The sequence below is a fragment of the Hyperolius riggenbachi genome, chromosome 5, assembly GCF_040937935.1.
Source record: "Hyperolius riggenbachi isolate aHypRig1 chromosome 5, aHypRig1.pri, whole genome shotgun sequence".
NCBI lineage: Eukaryota > Metazoa > Chordata > Amphibia > Anura > Hyperoliidae > Hyperolius > Hyperolius riggenbachi.
Window position 1 is genome coordinate 322,321,944 of NC_090650.1, and position 21,548 is coordinate 322,343,491.

Sequence of the window (21,548 nt, forward strand, 5' to 3'; positions counted from 1 at the left end):
GCAGGAAAGGACTGAACTTTATGAGACTGCTGTGGTAAACTGCATGTATAGTGTCATTACGTCTTGGCTTCTGAGCGCATTCTCTTCCACAGGATTCCATTATTGTTTACACTACAATCTGGGAAAGCGATCCACGTTAGCAATTTTTGAGTATCCTGTGCGCAATTTTATTGTTATATTTAGAATGAAAAGCTGTCTGAGCACAGTGAGGAGGACTGAGCCTGCAGCCCAATGAGGGAAGCAAGTGGGAAAAGGGACATTTAGGGCCTGTACACACTGCTGCGATGCAATTTTTCTATTTTCATGAAGGGTTTGCGATTTAAAAATGCAGCGCAAGTGCAGCAGTGTGTACAGGCCCTTAGGGCCCTTAGGGCTTGTTCACACCTAGGGCGTTTTGCGCGCCAGTGATTTTTAAAAAAACGCCCTGAAATCTATAGTGCAATGAATCCTTATGGGATAGTTCATATCAGCGTGTTGCGTCCACTTTCCGTTCAGCAAAGCGATGCATGTACTATTTTCGGGGTGATTTTGCTACATTGGAAGGTATAAGAAATGCGCAAAATGCTCACAAACCACTTTATCCGGTGATTATCCGGAGATTGTGTTCGCGCTGTTATTAATAGATACATTGTATTTGTTCATTTCCAGGTGAAGGAGTTCAGTTCCTGACTGACGTCAGGAAGTGAAAAAACGGAATCACTCTGCAAAAGCGGTTACAACGCCCATTGTACTAAATCGTTGCGCGCAGTGGAGCGCCAGGAGGGGATAAAACTGTGCAAAAAAACGCAAAACGTGGCTGTCAACAATTTCGATTTTAGATGTGAACAAAGGCTTATTCCAGGGTTTCTGAGTGTTTTCATGTGCAGGTCAGCCACCATTGACTGCTGTATTCTATGCGAATATTATGCGCATTGCGATTTTACGCGGATGGGATTCCATTTTGTAAACGCAAGCATATTGCAGCTGAAAAATCATGGCCTTGCAAACGCACGCACACGTCACCATCGAAAAACATTGCGTGCAATTTTGCCTTGTGCAAAATCTCATGCGCTATAACACTTGTGGCCCCAGCCTAATGGACACCTACAGCTAGGCAGGACATACTGCTAGACATGGTGAATAAAACACTGTAACGTTTATAATGATATTAAACTTTTTTTTTTTTTTTTTTAATTTTCCCCTTTAAAAGACAACATTTCCTGGTCGTGTTACTGCATCTTAATGAACACGTGCATAACAAATACGCATTTATGCCACAATCTAGCACGCCACTACAGAAGTCTTCCAGAGCGACTGGCTGCAGACAGTAGTGTGAGGAGTGAGCAGAGGTGACTCGGTCAGGTCGTAGTGATCAGGGGGTGTGTCATCTCCACTCACACAGGCTGGGAGCCAGGAGCTGCCTCGCTGCTGCTTTGTTTTCCATCCCTGACAGCAGCAGCGCTGGATCCAGAGGGGAGCGCAGAGGGGAGACAGTGTGAATGGATCTCACCATCTGGAGGGAATCAGCAGCCGTCTAGGAGGGATTTCTCTTCACCAATATGGTGCTGAGGAGGACCAGAAACTTTGTGTCCCCAGGGGACAGCCATAGGGGATCTTCCTCCTCTCTGGAATCTATTCTCTCTACAATAGCTACTACAACACTGTTGCTTCTTGTGGTTATGCTTCCCACGCAGCACGTTGTCCACAGTCAGGACTTTGCAGGTGGGGGCACTGGCTATAGCCTTCACCCTCCATCTTTCAACTTGGCAGAGGGAGCCAAAATTAGGGCGACTGCCACCTGCGGGGAGGAAGAGCGCTCTGGAGTACCCAGGATGGATCTGTACTGTAAGCTGGTGGGAGGTCCAGTGGTCTCATCTCACACCATTCAGGTATTGTGCTTTTCTGTACTGTGCCACTTCAGATTTCCTATACAAGCCTGTCTCTGATACTTTGTAGCTATTGCTTTTTATGAGCTCTGCACCTTACTCCCTGAGGACACAGTCGGCTACAGTCTTACAGGAAATTACTTTGTTTCTCTTTAGATTGTTGGTAACACTGCAGAAAATGTATAGCAGACTGTCATAGGCTTTCCCAGATCGCATGCATGTGAAAAAAGGCACTGCAGATTATTTGGGCGCCAGGGATAGTCTCTAATAGAACATCATAAAATAACCGAAATTCTGCTATTGATCAGTGACTAATTTGATCAGTAATTTTTACAGATAATCTACCATCGCCTAACCCTTTTCTCACACAAGCCCTCCCCATATCGATGCCTAACACTAACTCCCCCTTCCTCCCTTAGCCACAATATCTGCCTATATTTACCACTAAACCAAACCCTACTCTCACACTAACTCTTCCTCTAGCGATTTCTAACACTAATTCCCACCATAGTATCCACCAATATTTACCGCTAAACCAAACCCTACTCTCACACTAACTCTGGCTCTACCGATGCCTAACACTTACCCCCCACCACAATTGCCGCAGATATTTACCACTAAACCAAACCCTACTCTCACACTAACCCTCCCTCTACCAATGCCTGACACTAATTCCCACCATAGTATCCACCAATATCTACCACTAAACCAAACCCTACTCTTACACTAACTCTGGCTCTACCGATACCTAACACTAACCCCCCCACCACAATTGCTGCTGATATTTACCACTAAACCAAGCCTTACTCTCACACTAACCCTCCCTCTACCGATGCCTGACACTAATTCCCACCACAATATCCACCAATAGCGATGCCTAACACTGGCCCCCTACTCTCACCCACCACAATTGCTGCTGACATTTACCACTAAACCAAACCCTACTCTCACACTAACCCTCCCTCTACCGATGCCTAACACTAACCCCCCCCCCCCCCCCCCCCCCACACACACACACACACACCACCTCAAAATCCACCAATATTCGAAACCAAACCCTAGTCTCACACTAACCCTTCCTCCACCAATGCCTAACACTAACCCCCCACTACCCCCGCCACAATATCCGCCAATATTTACCACTAAACCAAACCCTACTCTCACACTAACCCTCCCTCTACCTATGCCAAAGCTCTCTCTTCCACAAGCAGATGATGTTGGTAAATTCACTGCCTGTCAGCTGCTCCTGTTTACTGGCTGGGCACTTGCTAGCGCTTGCATAGGTGGTGGAGTTGCATGCAGGCAGTTGCTGTGCTCAGACGCAACATGAGACATTTTTCTTTCTACCGGGTAACTTTGCCATGTGTCACGCAGTGTTACCAATCTTTGCCATTCGACTGCATGCTACTTTCTGTGTAAAAGAGGCCTAATAAGGCCCTGTTCACACTGCACGCGTTTCCAGCCGCGTTTTGGAAACGCGTGCAGGTGGCCGACACGCACGACATCAGACATTGCATAGAGTGCAATGTCTGATGTTCACACTGCATGCGTTCCGGACCTGTGCGGTCCGGGAACGCATGCTGCACGCATTTTTTGCCAAAACGCATGGCTGTCCCATTCACTTTTCAGTGATGGGATCAGCCACGCAACGCATACAAACGCGGATGGCGTGCGTTCGTACGTGTTGCGTTCCGCATGCGTGCCCGTCCGCGTTTGTAATGTGAACGGGGCCTAACACTAACCTACCCCCGCCGATGTCAGAGCTGCCTTTGCTGTGAAAGACTACCTCTGCCCTTATTTTCACTGCCTACTACCAATATTTATCACGCACAGCAAGTACCCAAATTATCCCTTGGATGAACCATAAGTTCAGTACTGAATTAGGCCTAAAGTACACCTATCTCTAGAGACATATAGAGGCCGCCATCTGCACCTCATAAAAGAAGTGCGTGTTGCTGCGCCACCGCATCAGTTGGGTGCCTGGTGATGTCGCTAAACAGTAAAATTACTGATGTTTTCACTATGTACTACCCGGTACCTATCTTTATCCCTTCAGTGTATGTTGTCTCTCCTTATCTGTAGCATCTCATGAATTTTCTCTCTTTATCTATTTAGCTCATAAATGCTTTTTCCTTTTCTGTTTTAACCAATGGTCTATCTCTCCTTATCTATTTACTGTATTACTTGTTGAGGCAAAAAGGGCCTGTTTAGACTGTCAGCGTATGAAGCACGCGTATAAAATCAAAGAAACGCACGTTGAAAAACGCATGCGTTTTTCTTGCGTTCTAATGCGTTTTCTATTGCGTTTTGCACACACACGTGACCCAGGGGAAAAAAAAGAATTATGGGAACCGCAGAGGGAAACGTATGCTAAAAACGCAATAGTACGCGTTTTTGATACGCGCCCATAGACTTTAATTGCGTCCGTTTCTATGCGTAACGCACAGAACTGCATGTAGCAATGCGGATAAGAAACGTATGCGTCTCATACGCATACATGTGAACTACCCCATTCAAAAGCATTAGGAGCCGTTTGTATGCGTCTTTGGTACCCGTACGCGTTCCCTGAAAACGGCTAGGAACGCGCATAGTCTGAACAAATTCATTAGATAAGTTTATTGAATCAGCTCAATTGCTAAATGCCACTTCGGGGTTACCTTAATTGTATCCTGCTATTTGAGACTATGTGTACGCCAGCCTGTAAAGCCAGCAAACTGGTGCCTTTATATCCTATTTCAGTTTTGATTTTTCTTTGGTATCTACCAGCTCAAAGGAACGCCAGAGTGTCATCATAGCGATCATCCTTTGTCCAATTAGCAAGAAGGTTATACCGGAAGTATTGATGTAATTTTTTAGACTCCACAGTTTAAAGGGAACCAGAGAGAAAGGAAACCTAAAAATAGAAAAAGCTTTTATACATACCTGGGGCTTCCTTCAGCCCCATAAGCCTGGATCGCTCCCATGCCGCCATCCTCCGCTTACTCTATCGCCGGCACCGGGTCCCATCACTTCCGGTGGATGCGGCCAATTGTCCGCATCATGGAGGCTCCCTCCATCCCCTTACGCATGCGGCTGCGCAGTATGCAGCCATACGTGTATGCAGGGAGCCCCCTGTGATGCGGACAATTGGCCGCGTCCGCCGGCCAACTGGCGGTAATGACGGGACCCGGTACTGGCGGATCCAAGCAGCTGAGGATGGCGGCGTGAGAGCGATCCGTGCGTATGGGGCTGGAGGAAGCCCCAGGTATGTATTAAAGCTTGCCCCCAACGTCTCTGGTTCCCTTTAAGGGCTCGTTCACACTAGAGGAGCTTTTTCATTTTTTTAAGTGCTGTCGATTTTTCAAAATCGCCTTGAAAGCACTTACACCGTGCTTTCCTAGGCGCTAGTTCAGATTAGGGGGTTCCGTTCACATTTCGATCTGAAAAGCACTGCATGGACCATTTTCGGGGCAATTTTGCGATAATGGGAGGTATAGGAAAAGCGCAAAGTGCTAGAAAAAGTGCTTTTGCTAGGGATTTTGTGGGCGTTTTTTTCCCCTGTCAATTTAAATGTGAAGTATTTCTGGGTTTTTTAGGTCCCTTTCCCTTTAAAAATAAGGCCTAGGACACTTACAAATCGTTAAATCACCCAAAAAAACGCTTACAAAAATGCTTACCAAAAACGCCTAACGCATGGAAATCACCAGGAAACGGAAAAAAATGCGTCAAAAAATGACAAACGCTAACGCGATCGGAACGCAATTAGAGATGTTGCGAATGGTTCCCAAACCGTTCGCCGGCGAACATCTCAGTATCTCTGTGCTCTGTACTACTTCCGAGTCGCTATGACCCGGAGTAGTATGCCTGCGCTGGCCCGGCGGTGCGCGTCCTTTATCGCGCGCCTGTTGCCGGGCACTTTCTGTGCATGTGCGTGACATCATGAGTGACGTCACGCTCATGCGCAGAGAGTGCCCGGCAACAGGAGCGCGATATAGGACTCGCACCGCCGGGCCAGCGCAGGCATACTACTCCGGGGCATAGCGACCCGGAAGTAGTACAGGGCACAGAGAGATTCGCCCGGCGAACGGTTCGGGCCATCTCTAAACGCAATGTGAACAAGGCCTAATTGATGCTTAATATCACAAATCTGACAGGATAAAAGAAAAGAAAAAATAACTTGGCAGATAAATGTTTTAGGCTTCCTACACACTAGAGAGTGTCAGACAATGTAATTGCATTGCTAATGCAATAATATTATAATGGTATGTTCACCTTGATACGTTGGCAGTGTGGTGGGACAGATCCATATGAATAATGCAAGCCATGCAGTGCATTACTGGATAGCATGCGCATTAAGGGTTGCAGTGAAGCATACTTTTCATTGACTGCTTCACACCATATATTGCATCACAGGTCTAATGCGTGATGTGACTTACCCCTCCATTGCAACCCTGTTTTTCCAGGGACCGCAATTCCCCAGTGTGAACCTAGCCTCACTGTGTTTGGTTGTTTGTCTGAAGTTTGGTTTTGAATTGCTCTTTGGTAAAGATCTTGTTGTTTAGGCTGGTTTTATACTTATTTTTTGAGTTGCGATGGAGATGTGATGCTCCTTCTGCATCCCATAGCAACGCAAAAGATGACAAACATATGACCCTGCAGCAGTGTGTGCTGACAGGGTCATACATGTAGTGCCGCCTCCTGCTCAGTGAGGTACTCCCTGGGCAGGAAGTATGTCACTGGGATTCCCATTGGTCCGTGCATGTGCGCCACGATGCACTGTGTTACCGCCAATTAAATTTCTGCTTTGCCCATTGACTCCAATGACTTCCGCCACTGCTGCGTTGCTGCAGATGTCATATGATAAAGCGCTGCTGACTTTGCATTGGCTCGGCAACGATTTGGAAGCCTCCGGCGCAAGCAACGCAGTTAGTGTGCAAGGCCTCATACACTTGCATTGCCATTGCGTTACCCTGCGGTAAAACGGTGACACAACGCACACTTGCACAAAATGCAACAGCAAAAGAAGCCTTAGTAATGTTGCTTTTGTAATGAATACATGCAGTAATACTGTGGCATCTATACACAAAAGTAAGATGCAAACAGAAAACACTTTTGTAGAGTGGTCATGTTTAGTCTTACTGAGAACTAACAGCCTTGTTATGCTGTGTGTAGAATTTTCTATTGATTTGGTGTACTTTTCCATGGTGTGGCTGAGATCTAGGTGTGCTGGATGGACAATGTTTGGGCTAGAAGCACCTTCACACAATGCAAACAAATGACATCACATTCCAAACAGGTGTTACCTACCTGCAGCTCCAAGTCAGTGTTAGTGTGTCTCACAAAGTATGGGCAAGAGAACATGGCGAACCAGAATCATTACACAGCAGAGTTCAAGGCTAGCTGCACACTTAGCAGAAATGCTAGCGTTGTGGAAGAGATGCGTTTTTGCCACTAATGGAAGATTATGAGCCGCAGGAAAAACGCATATCAAAAACGCATATGCGTTTTGAAACATGCATTTTTAAAAACGCAGATTTTGTTGCATGGCATTCAAAAACGCACATAAGGAAAGTCAATAGAAATGCAATGGTATGCGTTTTACATGCGTTTTTTTCTATGGGTTTTGTATAAAAAAAAATTTTGTGATGTATGTCTGCTTCCTCTTGTCTTCTTATTAATTCGCATAAAATTAAATTGTAAAACAGATGAAAAACGCATAGGAGTTTTGTATATGTGAACCAAAAATGCATTAAAACGCAGATGCTTGAAAAATGCAACTGCGGTAAAAAAAAAAACGCAAACGCACCAAAAATACAGCAAAAATGCACAAACAATGCATACAACATAAAATGAAATATGACATAAAACGCGGCCTTTCATGTTAAATTATGTGTGCACCTAGCCTAAAACAGGGGCTCTTATTCTCTGAACTGCCAGGTACATACACACTTGAAATAAACGTCTCTGAAATTATTTTAAGTTATGACATCAAGTGACAGTTTACCCCTGATTAGTGTAAATGTCATGTGCTTGGACCTCTGTTGAGCATTCATTCTATTCTATGGATAGGCGAGGTAGGCAGCATAAACTACAATAATTAAGTAATTTGTCTTAATAAATTGGCTCACAAGAATTCTAAGCCAAAGGGGAGCCAATGACTTAGGGGGGGGGCTGTGCACAAACCAGATTTTCAGATTTTAATGAACAAATGTTTTGGATTATGTAAATATAGTGTTTGTACACAGGTTTGGTTAATAATATTCCAGTAGGAAGGGACATCCTTAATTGACAAGGCATTAGATTAGATTAGATTAAAACATAATCTAGTAAAAACATGGCTCTCAGGTTCTATACAACAGTGCTCATGACCAACATGTTTCACCATATAGGCTTCATCAGGGTGCAAGAGTAATAGCAAACAAACATGCATATAACACCCACCACCCACCAAAACCCCAGCAAATTAAATGAAGTACATAGATATGCTACTAACGCTCAAGTCCGAGCTGACAGCTGTCTAATGAGCTGATCCTTAAACAGGGTGTGTCCAGGGAATTGCGCCAAACCCCACCCATTAAGTCTCGGTTTCCCATTTTGTGTTTCCAAGGCCATTCTTAAATCTACAGCAAAAAGATTATTAATGATGCTTTACAGATGCATTGTGGTCCATAACAGCGGCCAATAAGATTTTGTAGAGATTGTAGTCCAGTCAGCTGGTTTTTGATTAGTTGCCATTGCAGATTAGTATAGCCCTTGACTACAGTATCTCACAAAAGTGAGTACATCTCACATTTTTGTAAATATTTTATTACGTTTTCGTGGCACAACAGATAATGACACTGATACAGTGTACCTAAAAATTGATTTCTAACAAGTATGTTTCAACAGATAGTTATCTTCTCTGACCAAACTAGCTGCTGGAAACAGAATAATCCATAATTGTGTTCCGTAAGGATTTCCCAGTGTGGTCTCTTGTTTGGCCACCCTGACACTAGGCCCAAGGCAGGGCCAGGTCGAGGCAGTGACAAGAGAGGCATCAGCCCTGCGAGCAGTGGTGAGATGGAATTAATGGGGTGTACTTGACTCAGTGCAGCCAGGGCTGAGAACAATTACACAGTACTAACCACTCTCTCATTCCAAGCAGCTGGGGCTCAGGAGTGGCATCTAAGCCCAGCTGCAACTATGCAGTCTGTGATATGACTGTGAGCAGGTGTGGTGAGTTTCTGAACATGAAATCCTGTATTAATTAGTAAAAGGGTAGAGTGGGTTGGACTAGTCAGTTAGTCTGACTCAGTATGTGAGTATGCAGGGTCTGGTCTGGTGGGGGGAAGGGAGCACCTCTCAGTATCAAACTAAACAAGTGATCGGGGGTGCCTGAGACCAGGGGAACCAATCAAGGTCAGACAGGTGGGGGCACTTAAAGGGATACTGTAAGGGGGGGGGTCAAGGGAAAATGAGTTGAAATTACTCGGGGCTTCTAATGGTCCCACGCAGGCATCCTGTGCCCGTGCAGCCACTCACCGATGCTCCGACCTCGCCTCCGGTTCACTTCTGGAATTTCAGACTTTAAATTCTGAAAACCACTGCGTCTGCATTGCCGTGTCCTCGCTTCCCCTGATGTCACCAGGAGCGCACGGCGCAGGCACAGACCATACTAGGCCTGCGCAGTATGCTCCTGGTGCCATCAGCGGGAGTGAGAACACGGCAACGCAGGCGCAGTGGTTTTCAGACTTTAAAGTCTGAAATTCCAGAAGTGAACCAGAAGTGGGGCCGGAGCATTGGGGAGTGGCTGCGCGGGCACAGGATGTCTGTGGGGGACTATTAGAAGCCCCGGGTAACTTCAACTCATTTTCCCCTGACCACCCTACAGTGTCCCTTTAAGTATCTCTGACTTAGGCACAGGAGAATCTTGGCCCAGCATTTTTCTCCAGGGTAATATTAGGAGAGATGGTTCAAAGGTCCATATATGGAGCAAGCAAAAAGGATAAAACCTTTAATAACAAAGTCTGTTTGTTAGAAGACTTTGTTACTAAAGGTTTTATATTCTCTATTTTTGTATATTGGCATAGCCATTTTATACAAATTTTTGTATTTGTCACTTTAAGATAAGTAGCCACGCCCATTCTGGGTGGTCATTTGACTATTTAAACCTGCACTTAGTTGTTGCATGTAAGCTATGATTAAGGAACCATACTGAGCTCCGATACACGTGAGCTTTTTTCTGTGTATTCGCTGATAAAATTTGGAGAAACCTTTTTACACTACCAACGGTGTAGCGGGACATCCTTTTTGCTTGCTGCCTAAACTGAGACACTTGGATCCCAAGTTCATGCTGGCTACGTTTGGTGGTAGTCAGTGGCGTAGCTAAGGAGCTATGGGCCCCGGTGCAAGTTTTACATGGGGTCCCCCAAGCGTTCAATACATAACAATTGATATGGCGCACCAAAATCTGCCGAGTACAACCACAGTGTCTGAGTTGCAAGAAGGGGATGGGGAGCAGTGTGTTAAGGATTACTACTATTCAAAGCATCTATAGAAGTGATAATTACAAGCACAGGACCAATAGAGAACTAATACTGTGATAGAGGGTGGACCCTTCGGGGCCCCTCTGGCCCAAGGGCCCCGATGCGGCCCCTATTGCTACGCCACTGGTAGTAGCGATCCATCTCCTCACTGTTGTCCATATGTGGACATAGGAATACAGGTTTTAGTAGCTGCATACTGCTCCACCCTGTCTTCATTGTCAATTTAGGCTCATTTTATTCAATGAACTTCTGAGTATCTGAGCTTTATTTTCAAAGATCCTAAGGGCTGGATCACACTGGCACTTCCTGGGAATGGATCTGTGAAAATTGATTCGTTTTCGTTTGTTTCCATTCCGTCAGATCAGTTCAGTTTCCCCATATACCCTCCAGACCCTTATCACCAAAGTAGATTTTTGCTGGCTAAAACGGTCCGTTTTCTAGCCAGTGTGATTAAAGGGGCACTACAGCGAAAAATTGTAAAATTTAAAATATGTGCAAACATATACAAATAGGAAGTATGTTTCTTCCAGAGTAAAATGAGCCATAAATTACTTTTCTCCTATAATGCTGTCACTTACAGTAGGTAGTAGAAATCAGACAGTGACAGGTTTTGGACTAGTCCATCTCTTCGTAGGGGATTCTCAGCAAGGCTTTTATTCTTTATAAAGATATTCCCTAAAAAGGATTTATACAATGATGCTGGCCAGCTTCCCTGCTCACTACACAGTTTGTTGGCAGTTGGACAGAGCAACTGCCATTCACTAAGCGCTTTTGAAAATAAATCAATCCCTGAGAATCCCCTATAAAGAGATGGACTAGTCCAAAGCCTGTCATGTCTGTCGGAGTTGGAGTCGTGTTTTTTACAACCTAGTGTAAGTGACAGCAACATAGGAGAAAAGTAATTTATGGCTCATTTTACTCTGGAAAAAATGTACTTCTTATTTGTATATGTTTGCACATAATTTAAATTTGACAGTTTTTCGCTGTAGTGCCCCTTTAAAGGATCCGTTTCTCATTGCCCCATTGCTTTAGCATCCGTTTCTGTTCCGCTGGGCTCAGCTGCAGCTCAATTGCTGAAGCACCAACCTTGTGGTCCGTTCAGCAGAGCGTGCGGAACGGATTTGTTCAATCAGACCAATGCGAATAGGTTCATAGGTTAAAGAGGAACTGCAGTGAAAATAATGTAATAAAAAAAAGTGTTTTATTTTTACAATAATTATGTATACAATAAATTATTTAGTCAGTATTTGCCCATTGTAATATCTTTCCTCTCCCTGATTTACATTCTGACATTTATCACAAGATGACATTTTTACTGCTGGCAGGTGATATCAGTAACAGGAGATACTACTTGCTTTTTTTGGCAGTTGAAACAGCTGTAAATAGGAAAACAGATGTTATTTCCCACAATGCAATGAGGTACACAGACAGGAAACTGCCAGGACCATGGTCCTCACAGTTTCCTGTGGGAGGGGTTTCACCACAATATCAGCCATACAGGGCCTACTGATGATCCGTGTGTGAAAAGGAATAGATTTCTCATGTAAAATGGGGTATCAGCTTCTGATTTGGATGAAGTTCAATTCTTGGCCACGATTTCTCATTAACATGGGATCTATTCGCATCCGTTATGATCGATTCCGTTACGATCCGCAAATGGACCGTTTTTTTTAGGGCTGTGGAGTCGGAGTTGGTGTCGGTGTCGAGGAGTCGGAGTCGGGGGAATTTCGGGCACCCGGAGTCGGAGTCGTGATTTCATAAACTGAGGAGTCGGGAGTCGGAGTCGTATGATTTTTGTACAAAATCCACAGCCCTGTTAAGTATTAGACTAAGGAGTCGGAGTCGAGGAGTCGGAGTCGAAGGAATTTTGGGTACCCGGAGTCAGAGTTGGAGTCGGAGTCGTGGTTTCAGAAAATGAGGAGTCGTTGTTGGAGTCGGAAGAGTTTTGTACCGACTCCACAGCCCTGGTTTTTTTTTCACTGCCAAAGTTGACTGGTCCTTAACATCTTATATCTTATTTGTGAAACACCATATGGGGTTTATTCTGTGATGGGATTTATTTGGAAACAGAGATGTGTAGTTTAGCTTATTGCTGTCTAGCTTTCTTAGGAAGTTCCAGAGTAATACCAAAACCACGTGTTATGTAAAGAATTTTCATCTAAGGATACCACAACATAGCATACTTTTAGAGATGTGTAGTTAATCCAGCTCATTAAATCTACTAAATCCTCCATGTACAACTGTCAGTCATTCTTTGGAAACTAAAGACATTTAGCTTCACAGTGGGTGGAAAACGAGTCTTATATTGTAGTGGGAGTTGTACAGGACACTAATTCAGTTACAGAGGTCAAGATTGTGGATTTAAAGGAATCTAACTGCCTTCTACTTACCATGCTACTTAAAGAGGAACTCCAGTGAAAATAATGTAATAAAAAAAAAAAAAGGGCTTCATTTTTTACAATACTTATGTATAAATTATTTAGTCAGTGTTTGACCATTGTAAAATCTTTTAAATCCCTGATTTGCATTCTGACATTTATCACATGGTGACATTTTTACTGCTGACAGGTGATGTAGCTGCTGCTTGCTTTTTTGGCAGTTGGAAACTGCTTTAAGCAGCTATTTCCCACAATGCAACAAGGTTCCAAGACAGGAAACTGCCAGGAGTACCACGGTCCTCAGAGTTTCTTGTGGGAGGGGTTTCACCACAATATCAGCCATACAATGCCCACTGATGATCCATTTGTGAAATGGAATAGATTTCTTATGTAAAAGGGGGTATCACCCTACTGATTGGTATCAAGTTCAGTTCTTGGTCATGGTTTCTCTTTTAAAGAAAACCTGAACTGAAAATTAAAAGTCAAAATAAGCATACACAAGTCATACTTACCTTCCATGTAGTCTACTCCTCAGTGCCTTTCTCCTGTCCCGCGTCCTGTTTGTTCACTGTGATCAAGGGAATTTTCCGTCCTCCATTTTGAAAATGGCCATTACCCCATAACAGCTTTCCGGTCAGCACACAGTTAAACTGTAACATCGCCCACTTGAGCCATAGGGAAACATGGACATTACCTGGTACATCAGTTTTCTTTTCAGCTATAACTGACAGCAACTGGTATTTTACTGACAGCAACTGATATATTTCAGATCTGACAAAATATTGTCAGAACTGGAAGGGATTATTGTCAGAAGAAAATGGTGAGCCTCTGAGAGGAACTGATGGCAAGGTAACTATGTAATGTTCATTTGAAGTTACCTCATGTGTTTATTTTAAATATGTTTACTCAGTACAGGTTCTCTTTAAGCACAGTACAATATTGTCTTTTTAAATAGAAAGGTAATTGCATGTGGTCTCTTCCCCTTGTCCAAAATGCAAGTCCTATAATGCATCATTTCAGTGGGTGGAGTTATGCAAATAATTTCTTTTTGTAGCTTCACTTACTATCAGGAAATTATGCATCATGAGCAAACTATACCTACATGTTGAAAACAAAAAATATATCTGCGGAAGTGTAAAGAGGATAGATGCAAAAACAAAATGTCAGTTGTTAAAGTCCAATTTTTCAGAAAAAGGTTTCCTTCGAAATTAAGTAGTTCAATGCAGATAAGGTAGTCGCTTTAAAGTTTCGCCACCACATTAATAAAGAGAAACTGTTTAGTTGATCAGCATAGGCCTAAACTATAGATTTAACAAAAAACAACTCCATGTGCATACTAAAATAAAATGTATTGTACTTTTTGTGACATACACAAGTGCATAAAAAATACTTAGATGTGGGCCCATATTACAGGGACCCGAACAGATAAAATTGCCTTATTAAAATAGGACACCATCCCTGCATATATGTCCACCATGTCCGACCGGTTTCACTTTCAGCAAGCTTCCTCAGTGGCTGCCTGTTATTGTAGTGCGCTCTTAGAGGCATTTTAGTCACCTTTCTTTCTGACATGATACGTTTATAGTGGTTACTGGATGGATCCTAATAACAGGAGACACATTGAAGCACAATTGGAAAACCACTGCTGCTGAGCAAAAAAAAGATTTGTGAGACCTTATAGTTTGGACCTAAGCTGATCAGGTAAGTGGTTTCTCTTTACTAGTGTGGTGGTGGAAGTTTCAAGCAACTACCTTGCCAGTACTGAGGTATACTACAAATTTACCTTCATGTTGTCAGTCAAATGCCAAAATAGTATCAGATGGAAGGGACAGAAAATTGTATGTGGTTTAAAATTAATGAGTTAAAGCATTTGAATACCGTAGTTGCTCAAGATGCTTTTGTGTTGTGGCTAACATATAGGTCACTATTTTTAACTGCTAAATATATTTGCTCTGATAATCTTTTTGCTCTATTTCACAGGGTCAGTTCTGTGATTTCTGTGATTCTTCTGATCCCAATAAAGCCCATCCGGCATCCAATGCTATTGATGGCACAGAGCGCTGGTGGCAAAGTCCCCCACTGTCCTTGGGGCTGCACTACAATGAGGTCAATGTCACTGTGGATCTTGGCCAGGTAAGCAAAATCTGTATTTTACTTTAAAGTACATAAGTACTTTTTTTGCATATTGATTAAAATAGCATTAGTTTTGTTTCATAAATCCCCATCAGTGTTCTCCCCAGAATTTTTTTCCAGCCGGGTGGCATGAAATAGTAGCCGGGTGGCATGAAAAAGCAGCCGGGTGGGGCGAGATGAAAATGCAGGGCAACTCTGCTTACAGCATAGGAGGAAGTGAGGAGGTGAGCTGATGACAGCCGGGTGGTTACCAAATCTAGCCGGGTGGAGCACCCGGCTAAAAGAGCCTGGGGAGAACACTGCCCATATTAAAGATGAATGAATTGTTCACCGCTAAAGTGTTTTCTTCATTCATTCATTGTAAGCTCAGCACCCTGGACAGGGGTTTAGGCATGAAGAATGGGTAGTATTGGGTGAGTCTTGGCACTATCACCTGTTGCCATTTGTCAGAAGCCTTTTCCAATTATAAATCTTTCTAGGCCTGTAAATATCAGCTGAAGTTAGATGTTGAAGTTTCAGAGAATCTACTTTGAATCCAACTCTGCGCCTGATTTATTATGTCAGAAACAAAGAAAGTAGGAGAATAAGTGGAGCCAATGTCCACGGCAGTCAGTCACAATCCTTACTTTCTCACGCAGCTGAGGCTTGAATGGCTTTTCTGGGCAACTGCTTCACTTTTTCTCTACATTTCTCTAAGTTTGTCTACATTAATCAGTAAATCCGGCGCTATAAAAAAGTGCCTTGTGCAGTCATGAGAGGCAAGACAAATCTCTCCCATTTCCCAGACTGACTAGTGCCAGCCGTACATACATGGTTGCTTAGCCCTGCTTATCATTCATATTGTAGGGGTGAGGAGGAGAGCATCACCTGCGGATTGGGATTCCATTAACAATCATAGAGGTTTTTACTTCGCTGAGTCCGGATGGGCAGTGACTCTGCACAAATGGAGGGGGGTACAGCTTGGGAGAGAGACCAGTTGTGGGCCCTGCTGTGACACTCCAAAAGTAACACCTGATTCAGAGGATGCCTCTGGTTCAGAATATTTTTCTCAGTTTTTTCTCCTGTAAACCTAGATGCATCTTAGGGTCAGGTGGGTCTTATAGAGCAAAAATATGGTATATACAAGCGTGCACTCACACATGCACACAAATATCCAACACTAACAACTGTGTGGCCCTGAAAGACTTATGCATACGCTGCCGGTGAGTTGGGTGCAGTGTGAGCCGAATGACAGCTCACCCTGCTGACGTTTAAATTCCTGGCAGCGTAAAATACTATTCCCCCTTGTCGTAGCAACTCGGGGGGAGAAGTAATTTGGAGTCCGGCTATCACCAGAACCCCAAATTACCCATGCGCTATACTATACTAGTGCTATAGCGGCGCCCTAGTCATGGGCTATGCGGCCGGCGCTGTGCTATGAAAGCATCTGCTTTGCTCACAGAGACCTGCAGAATCCACTCTGTGGAAAGACAGCTGTCTGATAATATTGTACTGTCTTGTCAACAGGAAACAAAAATATAACTGCAAATAAAAGTAGCCCAGATATGCAATGCACCAAACTTTGTGAATTGCTCATTAATAGCATAATTAATAGTCATATGCATTTAAAAATGTGAGGCCGAGCTAAGGCTTTTATATGCAGTTATATTCACAAACTAATATTTCACCATGTAAAAGGTGTGCCACAAACCTAGCCTGGTACCCAACAGCCTGTGGCCCCTAAGTGTTTAATACTACTCAGTGGAACCTATAAATACGGTAGCTGATATTCATATATAACTGAGTGAAGTTATTGATAGAGCAGGAGCAAGGGTGCTGTTTCCAGATCCATTTTTGTGACAATCACTGGAAACATGCTTTTGAGGTTTCCGAGGTTTGTCATTCACGGGTGTGGGCAATGTCCTGTGTCACTTACAGATTTATGTGTACCGCTTGCCAAGCTGTGTTGTTGCTGGGATGTGGCTCACAGAGGAACAGAAGAGCAACGTGAAGTCTGAAAGACCTTGGGCCTTTATTCCAGATAAGTCTTATAGGTATTCAGCTTGAACTCTGGCAAGCAAAAACTTCCAGCTTTTTATTACTGGAAATGTGGGCAGGTCAGACACAGAGGTATGCAGAACATCCAGAAAATGATGCATTGATTTGTTCTTTTGTCAAAGTACACGATGGAGCGATAGTGACGCATGGATGTACACTCAAGTCAAACAGGGACCATGCATAGATGGTCTGCAGACACTGTGAAAGTCCTAGTGAGGGAAAACTACTCATGTATCACACATATACATACTTTGTACATTGAGAAACAGATAACTCTGGTATGGTATAAGAAATCTTGCTGGTATTCAGATTATTAATAATTAACAATACCTGTCATAAGATAGAAATAGCTTTGTACGCCTAGCACCTAAGCCACACCTGTGTCTGAAGAAATGCAATAACTCGATAGACACACATGAAAACTAGCATCCATATGTGTTGATACATACACATAAATCTCTTGTTGGTTGTGGAATCGCACTCAGTGGCCAGAACCCTCTTCAAGGGGTGAAACATGTTGGACCTTCACTTGGGTACCACTAGGATCCATACAGCCAAACAATTGGTTGAAGTCTGCACAGTCCCAAACAGTCATCAAAACTTTATTAGTACAAAGTTAAAACTTACTGCTGTGAGGCAGCCACAGTCTGCTGTTTTGGGCTCCTGCCCTTGTCGGCTCAAAAAAGGGCAGGAGCCCGACACAGCAGACTGTTGCTGCCTCATAGCATTATGTTTTAACTTTGGATTAATAACGTTTTGATGACTGTTCGAGACTGTGTGGACTTCAACCACCTGCTCATGGCAAGAGACAGAGGAGAGTGCTCCCTCCTGAAACTGCTAGACCTTTCTGCAGCCTTTGATACAGTTGATCATGACATCTTGATAAGCAGGCTACAGGAATACTGCGGCATTGATGGCATAGTTTTTCAGTGGTTCCAATAGTTATTAAATATATGCCCACAGTGATGCCTGGCTGTCTGCTGTCCTGCTGTGCTCTGGCTTCCTCCACCAGTAGCAGGACCAAATGGTCCCTTTCAGGCAGCAGTTTCACACTTGAGAAGTGAGCTGCCTGCTGAAGGGAGATACTTTTGTTTCCTGTAATTTAATAAAACATTGTAATTCCCAGAACAGTTGTATCCAGCTGAAAAAGACCAAACCCAAGGTTTTGCCTTCTGCTGTCCCTAGACATGCAATCTGGATTGAACATGAAACACAATCAGAAAATCAATTGATTGCGTTTCTTCATGGTTCGTCCCTGACAGGGGGCAGTGGAGACACAATATAGAGCTCATACAGTATTTGTGTACTTACTGAATTATGCATATAGTTGGGCTCTAAAGGCGACATTGCTGGGCCGAGACTGTACAGATGCACAGTTGGCTGTACAGGGGGGCAGAGGGCCCACAGAGCTGCCCCAATATGATGTCACAAGGTGGGCGGGGTGAGGGGCACCAACAAAGGTATCAGCCGAGGTGATCCACTTGGAGAGTTTTCTCGCTGAGCAGTTGTTGCTGGATGGGGCAGCTGTACACACTCTGGATTATCAGCTGAGGTGGTCATTATTGGCCACCTCAGCCAACTTTAATCCAGTGTGTGTACGGGACTTTAGTCAGGATGCCTGATCTGCAGACTAATTCTGGATCAGTAACATAAAGTATTATCAGCGGAGAACCAACATGACTGCCAGGCAAGTAGCATTTTTATTAATAAAGAAAAAAAAAGATCTCCATTAAATCTGTTTCTTTTCTTGTAAAATAGCTTCATAAAGTCACAAAAGTTTGGCTTTGATGTCATTTAAGTGTGCTGCTAATTGCCCCTTTCTTCTTTCTAGATTATCTTTTTTAGAGCTGTCTTATTTTTCCCTAAACACAGTGTGAGATTTTACTGGCCATTTCAGCATTGCGACACAAAGCTCAACACATCTGTTATGTATAACTGTGGCATCAAATTCAGCTGCGTAGAGTGTTTACAACATGTTTAGTATAGTTATTACATATTTTTTAAATCATAGTAATATTCTTGCTGGTGAAACTGGTACATGTTTTTTTTTGTGATAACCCATATAATATTCTTATTGGAGTTAATGTAAACCAGATGTTCTTCCTTGGTACCAGAAATATGGCAGTGGTAGTGTGTTAGTATTTAGAAATGATTGCTTGGCGGGGTTCTGCATTTGGATCAGTACTGCAAGCTAATGAGGATAAAAACATAAATCATAAAAGTCCAAATGTTACAGTATATCATGTAAGGAGTCATTGTATTGCTTAGTACAAATGTAGATGCCTGGTATGAAAGAGGTTTTGTATGTACTTAAAGCTGAACTGAAAATTAAAAGTCAATATAAACATACACACGCCATACATACTTCCCATGTAGTCTACTTATCAATCTCTTTCTCCTCTACCACGTTCTGTTTGTTCACTGTAATTGATGAAATTCTACGTCCTCCATTTTAAAAATGGCAATGACCCTGTAACGGCTTCCGGGTTAGCACACTGTTAACTCTAATATTGCCCACTTGAGCCACAGAGAAACATGGACATTACCTTGCACATCAGTTGTCCCTTCAGTTATAACTGACAGCAACTGATATATAACTGGCAGCAACTGATATATTTCAGTTCTGACAAAATCTCGTCAGAACTGGAAGGAATCATTGTAACAAGAAAATGGTGAGCTTCTGAGGGGAACTGATGGCGAGGTAAGTATGTAATATTAATTTGCAGGTACATCGTGTGTTTATTTTAAATAATTTTGCTTGGTTTAGGTTCCCTTTAAAGTGGGATTAAATTCACAACTTCCTCTCTGATTTTAATAATAAGGCACTGCTGGTAACCTTTAATGGGGAAAAAAAAATCTTCATTAAAATTTATGGAAATCCTAAAAAAAACCCGGAAGCGTTAACCTCCCTGGCGTTCTATTAAAATCGCCAGGGAGGCTGCGGGAGGGGTTTTTTTTAAATAAAAAAAAAACTGTTTCATGCAGCCAACTGAAAGTTGGCTGCATGAAAGCCCACTAGAGGGCGCTCCGGAGGCGTTCTTCCGATCGCCTCCGGCGCCCAGAATAAACAAGGAAGGCCGCAATGAGCAGCCTTCCTTGTTTTGCTTACATCGTCGCCATAGCGACGAGCGGAGTGACGTCATGGACGTCAGCCGACGTCCTGACATCAGCCGCCTCCGATCCAGCCCTTAGCGATGGCCGGAACTATTTGTTCCGGCTGCGCAGGGCTCGGGCGGCTGGGGGGACCCTCTTTCGCCGCTGCTCGCGGCGGATCGCCGCAGAGCGGCGGCGATCAGGCAGCACACGCGGCTGGCAAAGTGCCGGCTGCGTGTGCTGCTCTTTACTTTACGAAAATCGGCCCAGCAGGGCCTGAGCGGCGACCTCCGGCGGTAATGGACGAATATACTCGTCCATACTGCCAAGGAGGTGCCCATCCATCAGATGAAGTACGGGCAGATTGAGCAAGAGATAGATCTCTCTCTGATCGAATCTGAATCTGTTGCTTGCCCATACACCGCAGGCCGGTTCCTGATCAATTTTAGCATGAAATCTCTTGGGAATCGGCCTTATGATGCCGCATCTGCCGCCACCAGCGCTGCCCCCCCCCATGTAAAATGTGTCCCCCGGTGCCCTTTGCAGTATACTGTACCTGTTGGAGTCTGCTGCTTGCTCTATGCTCTGTCCACATACACGCATGCCACATGGTTGCCAGCACGTGTGCGACATCACACGCGCCCATGTATTACTGCTGCGCACCTGATCAAGCATTTCGGCGCTACATCTTGCAGCATGTCCAATCGATGCATGTAAACAATTTCGGCCTGAAATTGTTTGCATTGTCAATAGGACATGCTCTTGGTGGGATTTATTTTCATCCGTGTCGACTATAATAATCAAATTGGATGGTTGATCGGCCACCAAGTCGCCTGATGTTTGGCCACCTTTAACTTCCTTCACATTCCTGGGAGCACAAAAGGGTTGATTCAAGTGACAGGCAGCCTACTGGGCCAATCAATGTGCAGGAAACTTGTCCTTTGACTCTCGTCCAGTGGAGCGCTTGTTAAGTTTAAACTATAGGATCATAGTGTAATTTAGCAGCGCACGCTATGGCTGCATAGCATACAATGGGGATTATTACCACGCGCTGCTGTAGTGAATCAATCCCAAAAAGTGTTGCACTTCATTGTTTACTTATTATCACACAACAGGCACAGCTCAGGTACAGCTCAAGCAACTATGGAGACTTTTATTGTGTGCTGTGCAAGAGTTCGGGTCCACTGTAAGTGGAAACTCTAGGAAATAGTTGAAATTGACGATGGTGATTTTGGTGCAGGTACAACAGCAATGCAAATGCAGTTTGACTATTCAACAGCTGGCCATCATTTTCGGTTACAGATGATTGATTTTGGTGCTGGGTGCCTGGTTATTATGAGGTTGATTCACAAAACTTGTGTCATGAATTTTGTCTCCTTATCGGTCTTGGAGCAAACCTGAAGCGAGGAAACACAGTTCAAGTTTGATACTTACCCAAGTAGGTTCTGGATAGCAGAGGGCCTTCCCATTCCTCTGTCAGGCTCGTCATTGCAGCCCCTTTACACGGTCAGGGCCGTTTCTAGCCTTTTTGTCACTCC

The 21,548-nt window shown here is 43.9% G+C and overlaps 1 protein-coding gene across 1 annotated transcript in view; it reads left to right on the top strand.

Moving 5' to 3' along the window:
- Positions 1-1,416: 1,416 nt before the first annotated feature.
- LOC137518877 (laminin subunit alpha-3-like) overlaps positions 1,417-21,548 on the top strand; it is a 303,606-nt gene continuing 283,474 nt past the window's right edge. Inside the window, exons 1-2 of the mRNA XM_068237275.1 lie at positions 1,417-1,868; positions 14,728-14,880. Coding sequence (XP_068093376.1) covers positions 1,539-1,868; positions 14,728-14,880 — 483 coding nt within the window. The 5' untranslated portion in view covers positions 1,417-1,538. The remainder of the gene's footprint in view (positions 1,869-14,727; positions 14,881-21,548) is intronic.